General features: G+C 33.8%; 1 protein-coding gene across 1 annotated transcript in view; it reads right to left on the reverse strand.

Moving 5' to 3' along the window:
- Positions 1 to 436: 436 nt before the first annotated feature.
- The window catches only part of LOC107167070 (pickpocket protein 19-like), a 30,650-nt gene continuing 11,845 nt past the window's right edge, over positions 437 to 19,241 (reverse strand). Inside the window, exons 6-10 of the mRNA XM_015515959.2 lie at positions 18,639 to 18,933; positions 14,723 to 14,776; positions 13,901 to 14,036; positions 13,058 to 13,179; positions 437 to 579 (exon numbers count right to left, since the gene is read on the reverse strand). Coding sequence (XP_015371445.1) covers positions 437 to 579; positions 13,058 to 13,179; positions 13,901 to 14,036; positions 14,723 to 14,776; positions 18,639 to 18,933 — 750 coding nt within the window. The remainder of the gene's footprint in view (positions 580 to 13,057; positions 13,180 to 13,900; positions 14,037 to 14,722; positions 14,777 to 18,638; positions 18,934 to 19,241) is intronic.

The raw sequence follows: 19,241 nt of genomic DNA on the forward strand, positions 1-19,241 counted from the left end.
TATTAATAATTATTATAATTATAACAATAATATTTATTTTTTAAAGAATCAGGTACTAAGATTAAATTGTATTAGGAGTGATAAAATTAGCAAAATGCATTACCCATGAGTATTTGCAGTACCCACTTGACTTTTCAACTCTTGGTAGGTAATTCTAGAAAACTAAATAGCATAAATAAATACTGTATGCCTACATAGACTATAGTGTATATACTTAAAATAAAATTACACAATTGATAGTTTGCAAATTTCTTTATATTAATTTGAAATCAAAATCATAATTTTCTTTTTCTTGAACATGACATTATAGAACATATTATTTGTAAATATTTAGAATATATGAATAGTTATTTTTAAGAATATATTATGCGATATTTTAGTCTATATGATTCCAAGTGTTGGTTATTGAAACCACTTATATCGCAGTCGCATCTCCTCAAAATGCGTTGTTGTTTAACTCGTATTTGTTGTAATGTTTTCGCACAAGAACCAAGAATGACTTGTAGATGATGTAAAGGATTTCCAATATACTGACTAGACTGCAACCAAGGAATAGACTGGCCACTCCACCAAACGACACTGTTAAATATAAGATTGTCTAATATTATCATTAATATTATTATTATGTCATGTCCGGAACAGCAATTACGACACGTAGATCTCCCATAAAACGTTCAAAAATTGTTGGTGCTGAATTTCATTTTTAAAAGTACCAAATATTTATGTTCATCGGGATTCCAAATTTATTACAAACATTTCTGCACCGAGGTAAGTTAGATTAGGTATGGTTAAGGTTTGCTACTGCGGCACCCGAATTTCATTCTCGGGCGTGGTGGGTAATCCCTTCCCCACGGCACGCAATGGAACCACAAGACATGAAGAACCGCAAGCAACCTAAAGAAGGAAACACCAAAACTCTTTACAGTACAGGCGTCCCCCCCCAATATACCAAGAGGGATATTGATGGCAAAACTTGCATTGTTGGCGAGATATACCCCGTTGACAATGGAACGCAATTCATTGTCGACAGGCGTTGTAACCTCCTTAGAAAGCCCTTAAGTTTATGTATATAGTTATGTTAACTCCGAATCCAAGTAAAATGGCATGGGCGCGAACCCAGAGAATCTCGTATTCAGGAACCTCCTGAAAGATACAATAAACAGACTAGAAGAAGTAGCCAAGGTATTAGCCGGTAACCCGGTAAAATCTGAAGCTCTTCAATTCCACAACATTTTGGCCGCCCAGAACCAGCTCGCTCTCAACATAGGAATCATCCTTTTAACACCAGCTGCCACTCAGCTTACCTCCACGGAATCGCAAACAAGTGAGCCCAGCAGCTAACATGGGCGATACGCCCACCTTCGTTAGAGGGGTGGGGACCGGACGACATCCATAATAGACGTTACCATCTCCAAAGCTGTCACCATTTACTACTGGGTGGTACTTGATGTAGTCAACATGAGCTACCACGATTCCGTGGCTTTCTCTACAGAGCCTCCCCAGCTGGTGCTAGGCTGACACAACATCCTCCACTGACCCAGATTGAAGGCTAAAGAAGTTTGACCTGAAAGCTTTTTACAATTACGTTAAGTCAAAGCCTATTAAGATCAGACAAGGAGAGATAAAAGTGGAAAACAACTCTAGATACATTTCTGAATGAATCTACAGGCCTGAATGCCTCTGATGGTAAGGAGCCCATGTATCGGTGGAATGTCTAACTAGCAGAACTCAGATTAACAGCGCTATCCCTCGGGAGGGTATACTAGTCCTCCCTAAGGAGGCTCGGACCAGACGAAGCCGAGACAGCTAGATCCGAAAACTCGGTTACTCGGGAATTATATCAGGTTATCAGAGGACCCGCTCTCGAGAGTACTATCTCTTTCCCAGACGAAAATGAAGAAACTTAAGAGGAAATCAACCATCATAGAGTGGTACAGGAAATGGGCTCGCACGGACAAGGCCACCTGTACCCGCCATATGATACCTGATATAATCAGATGGGAAAAAAGAACGACCCCCAAACCAGGGGTTCGCCAAGGCCACTTGCATGTCCGCGCTGCTCGCACTGCCCGTCTCAGATACTGCGGAGCACACAATCTTTTACTGCAAGAACTGGAATGGCCTCCTACAGAGATCTACCAGCGCTTGGGTCACCCCCAAGACTTCGCAGAGCTGATCAACAAGAGAAGACGATCGCACTTTACGAAGCTGAAGAGATATTCTGGATCTTCTATAAAATGGTGGAGAAGATCTTGATCCTCAAAAAGAAAGAGGAGAGATCTCGACCAGCAGCGGAGGCTGCAGATGAGTGCCTGCCAAGAACGGATTTCAAGAGCGGCGGGCTCAGGTCGGTTCGAAAAAAGGGTTCTAAGGACTCGAAGTCTAAAATGGCGAGCTTGGTCAGTCTGAAAAAAGGACTTAATGAACGAGATGTCTAGGGCGGTGAACTTAGGTCAACCTGCGAAAACCCAGACAAGACAGAACAAATCAATTATACGAATAATTAATATATTTCATGTAATAGTCGAGTAAGTCGAGGCATGCACCGTCTATTTTCAATCAAAAAATGTAATAATAATAGTGAGATATCAGATGGTTTGGGATATGCGCATATATACCAGTAGTCACCGAGGAAGACTATTTACTGTTATCAGGTACCAGATAAAAGTTGTAAATATTTTTCAACAAATAAGCGATGCTGCATTAGGGATAAGTCATGTGAAAACAGTATGGTCTCCATGTAATGATGCACAAAAAAAAGTTATGGTTAGGATTGAATACAAAATATATTCTAAATACAATACGAATCGACTATTGGAATATTTACAGAAGAATAACTCAGAAATTTTATTTTCGCTTATTTAAAAACAGGAGAAGGTTGAGGTATAATGAATAAGGAATAGGTAAATATAGGCAGGGCCGGATTGGTATAAATCAGCCCATCGAGATTTTCACTTCTAGGCGGCCCATTTACATATTCACTTGCCCAAAATTTGTACCTATGGGAAGTTTTTGACAAATGGGGTACTAATGCCGGGATAACTCCCCCCCCCCCCCGGAAAATTATGGTTCTAAATATTCAACTGCCCATGCCATTTTTAAGAAATTTATCATGTGTTTATATAGTTGAATATATTCTGTATTTATGTATTATAATATATATATAATAATAATGCAGTTATTTTTTACTATATTTTTAGCATAAAAATATAGTCATTTTTTAAATGATTATATTTTTTGAAATAATATTGAAATTGCATATTTAACAAATTTGCAATTTTATAATTCTTTTTGGCTAATTCGTTTATTATTTCATTGTTGTTTAAATTAACTAATATATCTTTTTCCACAGATCGTTACGAACTTATTTATTTATCCTAACATGTATTTATTTTCACCCACACTCTGACACTACCGGCCCTAACTTTAAGCGGCCCACCGAGATTTTCTCGGTAGCTCGCCTAACCAATCCGGCCCTGAATATAGGTATAAATATTGAATGTATTATTTCAATAACGTGTGTAGCGTCCCAGCATACAGGAGGACAAACGACTGGTGTTGAGGTAGATGGATTGGGTGTAATAAGTATAACAACTTGATTTGTGATTAATTTATTAGATATTTATTTGATTATTATGTAAATAAAACACTTTTACTGCACAAAATGATTTGGTTGCAAAATATTCTAAGTCCGAATAATTAAATTGGACTGGTGTCTGGCGTGAAGGTGCTTGTTCTGACTCTGGTGGCTCACGTCTGAATTGGGTCTAATCGGGGCTCTCCTATATAGTCCAGATAGTCCTACTCTCTGCATTTCCTCTCCTATCGATAAGATACGTATGTGTCCATGGCCGAGTCGTGCAAAAGCGTACGCGTGTATTATTTTAATATCGCAGCTTCCCACGCCCATGCGACCGGTCGGTCCACATCCTGGTTATTCGCGATACGTAATCTCCATAACCCGACGACATTTATCATATCTCTAGATACGCCTGCCAAGACTACGATTTCATATTTAATATTTCGTATATTTAATTCCAATTATGGTAATATTTTGGAAAGGCTAGAAGTTTGGCCTTCGATATAACTATTGAGGTCCTACACAATATAATTGGTTGGCGAAATCATACGCCCCAGGGTCACTTATACATATCTACGTGTATATGCGTGTTTAGATGTCTCAGCGGGACGTCAGTACATAGCACCTCCCCCCTAAAAAAAAGGTTTCTGTCCTCAAGACAGAAATCTTTAAATAATATCTGTAACAGTTACTTTACATTTTTACATTTACAAGTTTTAGCTTGTGTACAAATTCAAATGTTATATGTTTTACAAGTTCTTACAATTTCATAGTTTTACATGCAATGATTAGAATGTATAATATATCTATATGCTTATCGCATTTACAATAATTAGATTACAATAATAATAATGTTTTATATAATATGATATATTTTTTGTTAATAGTTATATTAATAATATATTTTTTTTTTCGTATTTATATAATAATAAAGAATGTGTTAGTAGTACATTTATATTCCATTAATTGTTTATTTATTTGATTAACATAATTATCCTATAATAATATTTTCCCATAACCATAGTTTACATTAATTTTTTTTTCATTTTTTTTTTTATAACAATATTAATAAAGTTCCTCTAACTAACTTATCCCTTTAATTTAATTCCCTTAACCATACATTCTATACGTTCTAAGTGTATATATATATATTCTAATTTATAGGTACTATCCGGTTTTTCCGGTGTTCTTTATCTATTCCAACCTATGGACATATCCGTTACGACTCTTTTGCATAGGTCTCAAGTCGTAGCGGTCCATCCATAGTTTTCTATTCTCTACCTATAGTTATCTAAAATGTTTAATTAAATTATCATACCCCATTTTTCTTACTACGTGGTCGAATATACATTTTGTAAATTGTACATCCGTCCGAGGATCGTGGGCATGTGTTATATTATGTGTCTTTTTACAAACTGCATCATGCGTTTCTTGGAGGTTCAGCAATCTCCCTATTTTATCGAACTTTCCGATATTGGTTTCGAATATTATCTCTTTATTTGCTAGTTTTTCTAACCTTATGCTGAAATTTTGGTCGAACCTCGTGTCGTAACGAGTAATGTTAAGAATCGGAACCTGGTCTATTTTTAATTTATGTAATACTCTTACATCCGAATGTCCGTTCCATAGTACGATTATATTAATTTTATCTCCATGTGCTAAATATTCCTTTATATATTCCTTATCTAAATTATTTAACTCTGTGTTTAAACTTAACTCTAACTGTCCTAAACAAGTATCTCTCAACACTTCTTTACATCTAAAAATACGTTTAATTTCTTTTCTTACTACCACAACCTCTCGGTCCAATATAGGTCTGACCTCCGTGTTGGTTGGTAGTACTAACGGTCTTCCCTCCAATTTTCTTATTTTGTATCTGTCCAAACTATTGGATATGGCCCCGGATATCAGAACCATATCAGTCTTATTTATCATCGAAAATTCAAAATCCATGATGACAAACTTGTGTGTTTCCTTTCTGTTGATTAATTTAATAGGTCATTATTTTTAATATGTATAGTTTTTAATTCTATTTTTACCCCCTATTTTATACTATACTTTATTATATTATACTTATATCTTATTTACGAATTATACTTAATTATTATTTTTTTTATATTTTTTTTATTTACTTTATGCCATGGTCTCATAATATTTCTTTACATCGTTCTTATGCACGGTGACCCGCTGTCTACCTCGCGCTATTACCACGTTTTCACTATCTAGGACTTCTAGAATTTCATATGGTCCTTTCCATAACGCGCTTAGTTTATTCTTTTGGGTTTTATCTTTAAGTAATATTAAATCTTTTATCCTGAAGTCCTCACTGTGAACCTTTTTATCATAATGATTTTTAGATTTTATTTTCTTTTGTATTAACCTTTCTCTCGCGATTTTATGCGACTCTTGCATTTTCTGTTTTAGATCGAATACATAATCGTCATAATTATACCTAGGTTCTGGATTACATTTTAATTTTACTGGTATATCTAAATCTCTTCCATATAACAACGCATACGGTTGGTAATTAGTTGCGGTGTGTTCTGTTGAGTTATATACGAATAGTGCGTAAGGTAGTAATTGATCCCAATTATTTAAATCTTTATCTACGTAATGTCTTAGATATTCAGCTAAAGTTCTATGTGACCTTTCTAAACTACCGTTGGTTTGTGGATGATAAGGACTTGTATTTATTTTGTTAATCTTCAGTAATTTACATACTTCGGAAAAGATTTTGCTAAGAAAATCAGTGCCCTGATCTGTTAAAATCGTTTGAGGTATTCCATGCACGCATACGAACTTAGTAACAAATTCTTTCGCTACCGTATTCGCCGTGTGGTCATGTAACGGGACTCCCAACGAATATTTTGTCAAATCGTCTTGAAAAGTAAGTATGTACTTGAAACCTGACTCAGTTTCTATTAATGGTCCTACAATGTCCATAAATAATTTTTCGAATGGTTTAGAACTTGTCGTAGTGATTACCATGGGACTTCTATGATGTTTGTTAGTAGTTTTATTCGCCTGACATGAAGCACAACCTTTTATGTAATCTTTTACCTCCTGTTTTAAATTTGGCCAGTTAAATTGCCGTTTAATTTTTTTATATGTTCTATGTATTCCTGCGTGACCTCCTAGTAAAGAATCGTGAAATTGTTTAAAAATAACTAATTTTTCTTCCTTACTGTATTCTAATTTAGTACAGATTATTATCTCGATGTTTGTGTTACGAAATACATATCGTATCATAGATCGAACTTTTGCCCAATCTAAACCGTCTTTTCGCCCTAACTGGTTCATAGCTAACTTAGTTAATGAATGTTTTTCGCAGAAATATTTTAAATTCAATAATGCCAGATACATATTTTCATACGTCGCTAATTGCTTTTGTTTACTTTTCGTTATCAAAAATATTATATATCTATCGTCCGTTTTAAATTTTACAACGCCCCCGATATCCTTATTCGATTTTAGTGTTTTATCCTTTCCGAATCTTTGTTTTAGTTCGTAATTTATTCCTGACCTAAAATTATAATACTTTTCTATTTCTGACACTATATTGTATTCAGTTGGTGACTCTATTAGTTCACCGTGTACCTCTTTCACGTTTCTATTGGTTATTATCATAGTTTCCGATTTTTCAAGAAAGTTTGCGTAACTTTCATCTTTTATTTCTTTAATATTATACATCCGACTTAACGCGTCTACATTCGCGTTTTGTACACCTGGTTTATACCTAATTTCATATGTATATTGTTCCAATTCGATTCTCCACCTTGCTAATTTAGATAAAGGATCTTTTAAGTTAAACAACCAAGATAATGGTCGATGATCTGTAAGAATCGTGAACTTTCTACCGTAGAGATATGGTCTGAAATGTTTAACCCCAAATATAATTGCTAAACATTCTAATTCCGTTGTTGAATAATTCGCTTCCGACTGACTCAACGTCCTAGACGCGTATGATATAGGTAGATCGCTCCCTATCTTTCCTTGTGATAATATTGCTCCTAGCGCTTTCCCACTCGCGTCGGTCGTAAGTATAAATTCTTTCGTAAAATCTGGGTATTGCAAAATTGGTTCTGAACAAAGTAATGTTTTTAATTTATCAAACGCTTGTTGACAATCATCGTCCCAATCGAACTTTACATCTTTCTTTAACAACCTAGTCATCGGTCTAGCTATCGAACTATAATTTTCTATAAACTTCCGGTAATATCCACTAAGTCCTAGAAAACTTTTTATTTGTTTTACATTCTTTGGTATTGGAAAATCTAGAACTGCAGTAACTTTCTTTGGGTCTGGTTTAATTCCATGTTCCGAAATTATATGTCCTAGGAACAGGCATTCTCGTTTTAGAAATTCACATTTGTCTGGTTCTATTTTTAGATTATGTATACGTAATCTTTCGAATACGCTAATTAATTTATTGTTATGGTCACTTAAGTTTTTCGCGTATATTATTATGTCATCTAAATAAACTAAACACTTTACTCCAATTAGTCCCGATAAAACGTTTGCCATCATACGTGCGAACGTACTGGGTGCTGACGCCAATCCCATCACTAATCGCTTAAAATGGTAATGACCTTGACCTGTTGAAAAGGCCGTAAGCTCTCTAGAATCTTTTGCTAAAGGTACCTGATGGTATCCCGCTCGAAGGTCGAGTAGAGTGAAAAGCTGACATTGACCTAATTGGTCTAGAATCTCTGTGATATTCGGTAAAGGGTGAAATTCGTTTAAGGTAACATTATTTAATGCCCTGAAATCTATAACTACTCGAAACTTTTCCTTCCCTGACGCGTCTGCCTTCTTTTTCACTAATAAGAGTGGTGCGTTAAACGGACTCATACTCCGTTCTATGATATCGTTTTCTTCCATTTTCGCAAGTTCTGCCTCAATTATAGGTAACTGCGCATGCGGTAGCCTATATGGTTTTCGATGAACTGGGGCTTGGTCAACAGGTAATTTAATTACGTGTTCTGCCGCTGTTGTCATAGTTAAATAATCGTTCTCTAAATAAAATATGTCGGCATATTGCTCACAAATTTTTATTATCGTTTCGCGTTCTTCTGTATTTAAATGGTCACTCCTAATAAGACTTTTTATTTTATCTACGCGTGTATTATCATGAACTATATTTTTTATTTCGTGATTATCTGTATCCACGTCATATTCATATGATATTTTATTAATCTGCGCTAATTTCACTTCCTGTGCTACTTCTGATATGTTTAATACACTAACTGTAATCTTGCCATTTTTAACCGTATTATATATATTTGCGCAATACACATCCTCTGATAATTGTTGTTTATTTATTAAAATATTTTTATTTTCCATATCGGGATCTGCAATCGGTATGCAAACCACCGTTTCCGTTCGCGGTTTTAATGTGAAACATATTTTATTTTCGTTAAAGTCATTTTTATCTTTTATTGTTAATGTACTATTTGCGATATCGATTATAGCGTTATTTTCTATCAGAAATTTCTGTCCTAGTATTCCGTCCTTATCGACCGGAAACTGTTTATCTACTACAAAAAAGTCAGTTTTAAATTCGTTTTTATCTATTATTAATGTAATTATTGTACGTCCAATTGTAGGAACTATTTTTTCGTTTATGCCTTTTAGATAAATTTTTTCATTTTCATTTATTATCGTGTTATTAGCTAATTTATTTATTTTTATTAAATTTAAATCGCTACCCGTGTCTAATAGTAATTGAACGTTTTCTGTATTAAAACTAGGTGATTGTAACATTATATGATTTTGAATTATAGCTGTTGAAATGCGTAAGCATCGCTCTGTGAGGGTTCTGAATCGATTATTTGATGTACCAATCTCACCCCACTCGAGGTTGGCATCTGAGCGTTTCCCGACGAATTTGCGTTATTCCTATCGTTTCGCTGTTTTGTGTAACAACTCGAAATTTCGTGTCCTCTTTTATTGCAATAGGTGCAACTCAGTGGTTCCACTACGTTATTATTACTATTGTTGTTTCTACGCGGATTGAAATTTGGAATTTGTTGTCTATTCATATTAATGTTTTGTCTCAGATTTTGACCTGCCTGCCTACAGTCTCGTGCGAAATGATTTGTGCCGCCACAGATATAACATCCTGCGTTACTTGGCGATATCCTGTTTTGATTATTATTACGCTGATTAAAATTGCTCTGGTTTTGTCTTCCGTTATTATATCCGTTCCGATTAAAATTTTTATCGAATGTATTATTATATACGTTATTATTAGTTCGCCTATTAGAATCGTTATACCCGTTGTTATAATTATTATATCTATTATTTCCGCGATTAAAATTTTGTTTGTTACTATTATTATCATTTCCTTGTTTCCTAAACTTATTTTCAAGTACATTTCCCCCGTTTAAATCTTGTCTTTCCAAGTTTTTCCGTAATTTTTCTACATCTAAATTAGCGTTATATTCGGTTTCTTCGTCTTTTGCTACCTGCATAGCATCCTCTAAAGTTTTTGGATCCCTAGCTTTTAGTGCAAGATTTAAATGTTTCGGTAACCCGTTAACAAAAATTATTAATGCCTGATTTTTAAGTTGACTTTTATAGATTTTGGCTTCGGCTTCATTTAATTTCTCTGTTGCAATTGTACATAATTTATAATAGATTTCTTCGATTCGACTCGCGTACTCCGCGACGCACTCGTTTTCTTTCATACGCGCAAAGTGTAACCCTAAAGTCAGTGTCCTCTCAGATGACTTATGTTCAAAAGCTCCCTTTAAAATTGACTTTATACTATTCCACGTACTAGTCTCGCGGTATTTACATGCTTCTAAAGCATTTCCGGCTAACTTCGAATTTATTACTTTAACTAACAAGTCTAATTTATCCTTATCTACTGCTTTTACAACAATATCACACGTATTAATAAATTCCGCGACATTATTCGCGCCCGTACATATCGGTATAAGGGACGTAGCTTTATCGAATTCCATTTCTAGTGTAGCGTTACTAACTTTTCTAGTTCGTTTTTCTGCGACTAATTCCGTGTGTACTACCCCCGGATCAGATCGAGTTCCTCCTCTTCTAGGTAAACTACTCGGTGTTTCAATTAAATCTACCCAAGCTATTCCCTTAGCTGTTCTTAAATACCTATCTTGGTCAGAATATTGTGGACTCGGGTATTCAATTGTTTTATTCAAATCGATTAACTCTTCGATTTTTACTATATTTGTTTCGGCAGCTACTACGCTAGCACCGCTTGCCTCTCCTACCTGTACGCCTATGTCCGCAGTACTATCGTTATTTATTTCCGTTAAATTCCCTGTCGGATTCTCTGACGTATCTCCCAAATTTTTATTCATCAATGTATATTTTATTCATTTAGTAAAATTATTTAAATAAAATTATTTATTTATTTTATGTACCTAAAATTTAAATACCTAAATTGTATTCTAATGTCGCTAACTATTCTATCACTATTTATTATTAATTCTATAACTGTTCAAAATATTTATTTTGAAATTCTTAATTTAATTACCTACTAAAAGTAACTATTATATTTATTACCCAATACTCCAATATTCACTACGATTTATTTCTCACTAATTTATTTAATATAATGCTTATTCTAGGGCCCCTAAGCTACTCTATTATATATCTTTTCTCAATTACACTTTATTCAATTTTACTCCTTAATATTTCTCTTTTAATTCAACTTATATATGTATGTGCGCACATTTATTTCAAATATTTATTCACTTATTTATTTCTTCTTTTTAAAACTCAATTATCCATTTATATCAATATATCTCAAAATCACAAAAATTATGGTTTAACTACCATTTAATAAACTCTCAATTATTTTTTTAACTCAATATCTCTTTATTTCAATTCAATCTATTATATGACATTGCATTATATGACATTACATTATAGGACATTACGCGCGTAATTCCAATTATATATATATACTCTTTATTATTTTCTCAATTATATTATATTCATTTTTATATCTCAATATTATTCTCATTTATTTTCACTTATATTCATTTCATATTAATTTATACCACAAAATTATTCTCATATAACATTTATTTAAATTCACTTTATACTCATTTATTCTCTTTATAACACTTTTATCGGTACATATACCCTTTATATACTCAAAATTATCCTACACTTTTATACATTACCTACCATATTATTTCTTTAAGTAGATAACATATATATATTTCTCAAAATTTTCCTACACTTTTATACATTACCTACCATATTATTTCTTTAAGTAGATAATATATATATATACACCTTCACAATAAATTTTATACGATGGTCCTAACAGATCCAAAGGAGACGTGACAGAGCCTTATAATTAAAATTCCTACATAAATAAATACCCCGAAACTTAAATTACAACTCACAATACTGTCACTGCTTGAGTTGCTTCCATTGTTGCTCTTGTTGTTGTCCTGACTGCTCTAGCTGCTTGCTACGTAGATTCTCTTTTTCCCGGAGTTGCTGGAAGGTGATCAGTCCTCCAAACGTGACTCTTGGGTGAGTTGCCTCCGTGAAGTTGAAAACAAAAAATTTTCAGCTTCCCGTTGATGGAAAATCCTACCGACTGCGCCAAATTTGTAGCGTCCCAGCATACAGGAGGACAAACGACTGGTGTTGAGGTAGATGGATTGGGTGTAATAAGTATAACAACTTGATTTGTGATTAATTTATTAGATATTTATTTGATTATTATGTAAATAAAACACTTTTACTGCACAAAATGATTTGGTTGCAAAATATTCTAAGTCCGAATAATTAAATTGGACTGGTGTCTGGCGTGAAGGTGCTTGTTCTGACTCTGGTGGCTCACGTCTGAATTGGGTCTAATCGGGGCTCTCCTATATAGTCCAGATAGTCCTACTCTCTGCATTTCCTCTCCTATCGATAAGATACGTATGTGTCCATGGCCGAGTCGTGCAAAAGCGTACGCGTGTATTATTTTAATATCGCAGCTTCCCACGCCCATGCGACCGGTCGGTCCACATCCTGGTTATTCGCGATACGTAATCTCCATAACCCGACGACATTTATCATATCTCTAGATACGCCTGCCAAGACTACGATTTCATATTTAATATTTCGTATATTTAATTCCAATTATGGTAATATTTTGGAAAGGCTAGAAGTTTGGCCTTCGATATAACTATTGAGGTCCTACACAATATAATTGGTTGGCGAAATCATACGCCCCAGGGTCACTTATACATATCTACGTGTATATGCGTGTTTAGATGTCTCAGCGGGACGTCAGTACATAGCACGTGTAAGAATCAAGAAATCAGTTAGTGAATTTTTCAACTATATATATATATATATACTTCTGTTTCAGCATAAATGAAATGCATCAAATAGTTTTAAAACTATTTAAGATGTGATTTCTTAGCATCAAAAAAATTATACAAAATATTACGGTATCTATTATAGTTTATCTACTAGGATACTTACCCAACAAGTCTTGAGTGGTATATCTCATGGATCGACGATAGCTTGTAGCATATAGTTCTCTGTAATTTACTTCTAGGAATACATCGTATCTCGAGGACAACGGTTCTTTATTAATAAATTGTCTAAAAAAAAAAATTAAGTCATATTATTTAGATTGCGTCTACACACGGATAAGTTTTGTTTAGTGTAATTTTACTGTGTAATATCTGGTCTACATACTACATGTAGTAAAATACACACTTTGGGTAGTGCATGTGGACGTGTAGGGGCTACGGAGTGCTATATGTCATACAACACCCACACTAGCACAAATACAAAGATCTGACTTTTTCGTCAGAATATTAACATGAGGTTAGATGATTAGAAAAAATAAGTAAATATACAATATTTAAATAATCCATAAAACCATTACCTAAAAAATTGCCAATCAGGCTTACATGACACGAAGAGACCATAGTCACCAGCGTACGTTTTGGACGTAGGTTTATCTCGACATACTCATCTTATGTGTATAAGAAGCCCAAACCCAGGTTTGAAACGTGCAATTGTAAACTCATTTTTAAACACTTTGATAAAAATCAAACATAACTACCATCTTACTCAAAGAATCATTTGAACCAGGAAAACGAGTATATAAGATAACGAGATAATGATACCAGATTATAGTTATTAATATTTAAAATAAAATGTTATAAATAATTAAGTAAAACCAAAATACCTTTAGCTAAATTTTACCTCAATATATCTAAACTACTATAATCTAATAAATCTCGAATTTGAAGTCTTAAATAATAATAATAATAACAATATAATATGTAATGTATTTCACATTGATGAACTTACCTAATTTCATACCTGAGCTCGGTCGTATACGTAATAAATGAACAAGGCGGTCTGCAATCACAATGCATGGAAAATGGTATGCTCCATTCTGGAAACCCTGGTTCGTCTTCCGTGACTTTGGCGTTTCGTTGAAGTACTAAATAATGAAAAATATCGTTGGTATAGTCAATGGTGTGCCAATAAAGATTATGTTTTATTGATTTTGATTGTTCAGTAATTATTATCAAATACATTTTGATACAAAGATGATGCAGATTATTGTATTGAATTTCAGACAGGTATTTGCAGTGTGAGTGTGTTCAATTGTAGGTATCTAAATATTTTTTATGGAACTAAATACATAAAATATAATCGATCAATAAATGCAATGTTTTAATTTAAAGTCACGTGCTATAAACAATAATGCCATATTATTAAATAAAAATACTAAACGATACCTTTAGGCATAACCATTTCATATTTTTAAATGCATAAATTAAATTTTAATTTTAATTTATTAATTTCTGATAAGAAGGTATACTGGCAACAAAGTATTATTATTTAATACTTATATATATTATTTTATAATATTCAAAAGTGGCTTGACTATAATATTGTTAGTTGTTAATATGTCTTTTCAATATCATATTACAATTAAAACTTATAATGGGCATTGGGCGTGTATGGCCATATAGGCATAAGGCATAATAAGTTTTTGAATATTATAATTTTTCAATCGTTAAATTAAAATATACTTGTTTATAACAAAGTTAAGCTCATAAAACAGAGCTACAATAATTATTAAAGTAGTGATAGGTAATATCATTAAAATCACGCCCTTACCATCGTTCTCAATCAAACAAGGTATGTGTTCAATTCCACAATGACTTCCAAGGCCTATAAAATAACAACCATATTTCAAATTTAAAAAATGTATTTATATAATATTTTCTATGAGGATCTAGAGAGATTATTTGACTCTCTACCAAACAACTGCATCAAGATAATTGCTGGTGATCTGAATGCGCAGGTCGGTAAAGAACAATTTCTTAGACCAACAATAGGCCAAGAGAGCTGGCACTCAGTATCTAATGATAATGGGTTGAGATTAGTTGGCTTTGCAGAATCGAAAAACCTTATTATAAGCAGCACCTATTTTCCTAGAAAGAACATCCATAAGCACACGTGGACTGCCCCAGACGGTAAGACGAAAAGTCAAATCGACCATATAATTATTGACAAGCGACACCGAACAAGCATAAAAAACGTCAGAAGCTATAGGGGTGCGGATGGGGACACAGACCACTTCTTAGTGATAGCAAGCCTATCGTTAAAACTGTCAACGATATGGAGAAAAAAGCAACAACCTAATACAGCACATAAACTAGATAGAAGTAAATTAAGAGATCAAAAGGAAATCATGGAATACCAAAACAGAATAAAGGAAGGATTGAACAGCTTTAACATAATACAAGAAGAATTGAGTAATGTCATAGAGTGGACCCAAATAAAGGAATCACTAAATAAAGCAGCAGAAACTCTCCGAGTTACCAAGGGAAAAAGTAAGAATCACTGGTTTGATAATGAGTGTCGAGACGCGATAAAAAACCGAAAAGCAGCAAGAGCTAAAATGATACAAAATCCTTCGACTTCAAATTTACAGGAATATGCAGAGTTTCGCGCAAGGTCAAATAGAATAATTAGGCAAAAGAAAAGAGCATCAGAAAAAAATGTCCTAAATGACATTGAGTCATATAAAAAGGACCCGAAAATGTTCTTTGAAAAATGTAAATCAATAAAAGAAGGCTTTAAATCTCGTACCTATCTTATGACTAATGACGATGGCAACCTCATATCAGACCCTAAAATGATCATAGACAAGTTTCAAACATATTTTGAGAATCTATTAAATAATAAATCAGACGATGAAACAAACAATACAGATGGATCTGGAGAACCGGCTGAGGATCAAATATATGTTACAGTGGAACCAGAAGTGCCGGAACCTAGTTTGGAGGAGATTAAATCAATAGTGGAGTCACTGAAGAACAACAAAGCTCCAGGAGAGGACAACATAAATCCGGAGTTACTCAAACTTGCTGGCCGAGACCTCCTGGAATACTTACACAAAACCATCTCAACTATATGGGAGCAAGAAAAACTAGAAAAGGGTTGGAACACCGCTATTATTTGCCCGATTTACAAAAAAGGAGACCCCAAGAAAGTGGAAAATTACCGTGGCATATCCCTTTTGGACACTGCTTACAAGGTCTTGTCAATAGCCATTTTACATAGACTTGAAAAATATTCAACAGAAATAATCGGTGAATACCAGTGTGGTTTCATGAAAGGAAAGTCCACTACTGACCATATATTCACCCTTAGACAGGTTATGGAAAAATATTATGAGTATGACAAAGATCTACACATGATTTTCATCGATTTCCAGCAAGCTTATGATAGCATTATTAGAGACCGGCTATGGTCAGCACTTATACATTTCGGAATACCAAAAAAGTTGGTTAAATTAATAAAGTGCTGCAATTCTGACACGCTTTGCAAAGTGCGCTTTCTTGGAGAAACATCAAAGGAGTTTGAGGTCAGGTGTGGATTGAAACAAGGGGACGCGCTATCTCCCGCTCTCTTCAATCTAGCACTTGAAAAAGTCGTAAGAGATATGCAGGGAGACCGAGAAATGGAAGTACTGGGGCGCTCATCTCTCTTAGCATATGCGGATGACATTGTGTTATTTGGAGAATCAAAAACAGAATTAGAAGGGACAGTACAAAAGCTCATACTGACAAGTAAAAAGATGGGCCTTAAAATAAATGAAAATAAAACTAAGTATATGCTAATGAGTAGACGACCTACTCCGTTACAAAATGTGAGCATTGATCATTTCTCTTTTGAGCAAGTCGAAAATTTTAAGTACTTAGGCGCTAATATAAATCATAAAAATAATATGCATAACGAGATTAAGTCCAGGATAAGTGCAGCAAACCGTGGATACCATGCAATGAGAAAAATGTTCACATCGAAACTGCTATCTAGAGACACAAAGAAAAAACTATACATTGTCTACTTGCGCCCCATTGTCATGTATGGATGTGAGACATGGTCCACGACGCAGGGTGACGAGAATAAACTGTTGACTTTCGAAAGAAAAATACTTAGGAAAATATATGGGCCTATATTAAACCCGAATACTGGTGTATACGAGCGAAGAAAAAACGCTGACTTAAGCAGTCTGTTTAATACAGCCAATTTAAAAGATTTTCTAAGGTCGAAAAGGTTAGAGTGGGCTGGCCATATTTGGCGTGCAGAGGGTAAATTGATAAAACAGGTACTCATTAACAAACCAAATAAAAAACGACCTGTAGGAAGGCCAAGACAACGGTGGTTGGACCGAGTAAAAGACGACCTGAAGAGATTAAGCAATGGAGCAAGTATTGTGGATGCAGAAGATCGAGAACTTTGGAGAACTTTGGTAGAAGCTGCGAAGCGCCTAAATGGCGCGTAAAGCAAAAAAAAAAAAAAAAAAAAATTTATATAACATGGAACTATTAAACCATATTAAAAAAAAAAAAAAATCTGTTTGTTTAACCTGAAGTTTTCAATACGGCTTATACTGGGTATCAATTTAGATTATTGTAATAAGAACATCAAAAATAGATAATATCTCTCTTCTACAAGATTTATGTCGGAGTATATAAGATGGACGATACGACGGTCTTGATAATCGAAACATTGAAAAGTGTATACCTAATAGTTTTTTTTTTTTTAATAAGTTTTCTCTTATGTACATATTTTTATTGTTGGCTGTTATATATGAAGTATTTATAAGTAGGTACCTTGCTATCAGTTTGAATCGGATCTAAAAACGATTACCACTCTGGGAAAATCAATTTTCCCAAGTTTATGGACTTGTACGTCCTACGAGTTAGTGTTTTTTTTTTTTTTTAAGCGGGAGTTGTGACGCCTCTTCCTCTCTGTTAATCCATGTAGCATAGAATTATTACATGAATTAAATGATAAAGGGATATTTATTTTATTTTATAATTAACCAGCTGCCCACTCGTATTTCAGATAATTTTATTATAATAACAAGTCATATAATATTTGATTAATGGCAACCCTATCGGTAACAAAAAAAAGTAGGTATTCTATTTAAATGAGCTGAAAAAAATGCATATGTAAGATTGAAATAAACTATTAATATTATTATCTAAGTGTCGTGGAATTTATTGTTACAACTTTCTAATGAAAACAGTCTAGTAGTTTTTGAGTCAATAAACTTTGGATACATCAACGCAGTATTGATCATTACGCTACCTATCTGTCGTGTAGTAACCACCGACCATAATACTAACCGTGACGGATTTATTTTTCGTGTACTCTGTAAAAAAGTTTCACTTCAATATTTATAAATAAGACAATCATTACGAAATTCTAGTAACGCCACTGATACGAATGTTGAATATTCAATTTTGATCTTTCAAAAGTGTCAACTAGATTCACTTTTCTGTCAGAAAAGATGCTTATGACGAAAATTGGAGCATTTACATACACACATTTTTGACAATAGTGAATAGAATACATTTTTTTATTCACTACGCTCAAAATCTAAAATGTAAAATATTACGAAAAATATGAATAAGTTTGTTACACGTTTATTATAGCTAAGGCAGTTTTTTTCTATGGTACCTATGTAAAATTAATATAGTTAATGAATTTGAAATATTGTAACAACTCGCTTAACCTTGGTACAATTTGAAAAAGTACTGTGTACAGTTGCATGCCTCGTGGATGGCCTTCATCCTACACTTGATGAAGCACGTGTCTTCATTGCTGCTCTTGTGAAGCAGTGAGCTGAGATTTTTTGCCTTTGTTTTGTACAAATAACACTGGCCATTCCAATCGTCAAGACGGTTGAGTGAATCATCTGCCTCTACCTGGGCCACGCTTACCGATATCTGCGTGATGCGATCGCGTACTGCATGGACCTTGTAGGCAGACGCCACGTCCGGAGCACCATCGGGAGGATGTACCAACACCTGTTCGGAAAAAAATACAGTTAATAAAGCGTATTTTACACCTCTGTTTAAAAATCGATTTGAACTTTCAATATTATTATGGTAACACATGAATTACATACATACTATGACGATAATATACGGAATATAGTTAGAGTTAAAGACTGTATAACTTACAGTTGTTATGGTTTTTTACCATAAACGTTCTTATAGAGTAAATTATAATATTCACCGTCTAAAACGAAAATTGTTTTTATGAAAATTAGTGTAGATCAAAGAACATTGACTGTATAAATTATATGTTGATTTATAAAATGTTAATTTTAAAT

This window comes from Diuraphis noxia, unplaced genomic scaffold (assembly GCF_037042655.1).
Source record: "Diuraphis noxia isolate RWA-SAM2 unplaced genomic scaffold, SU_Dnox_SAM2 contig0001, whole genome shotgun sequence".
Lineage (NCBI taxonomy): Eukaryota > Metazoa > Arthropoda > Insecta > Hemiptera > Aphididae > Diuraphis > Diuraphis noxia.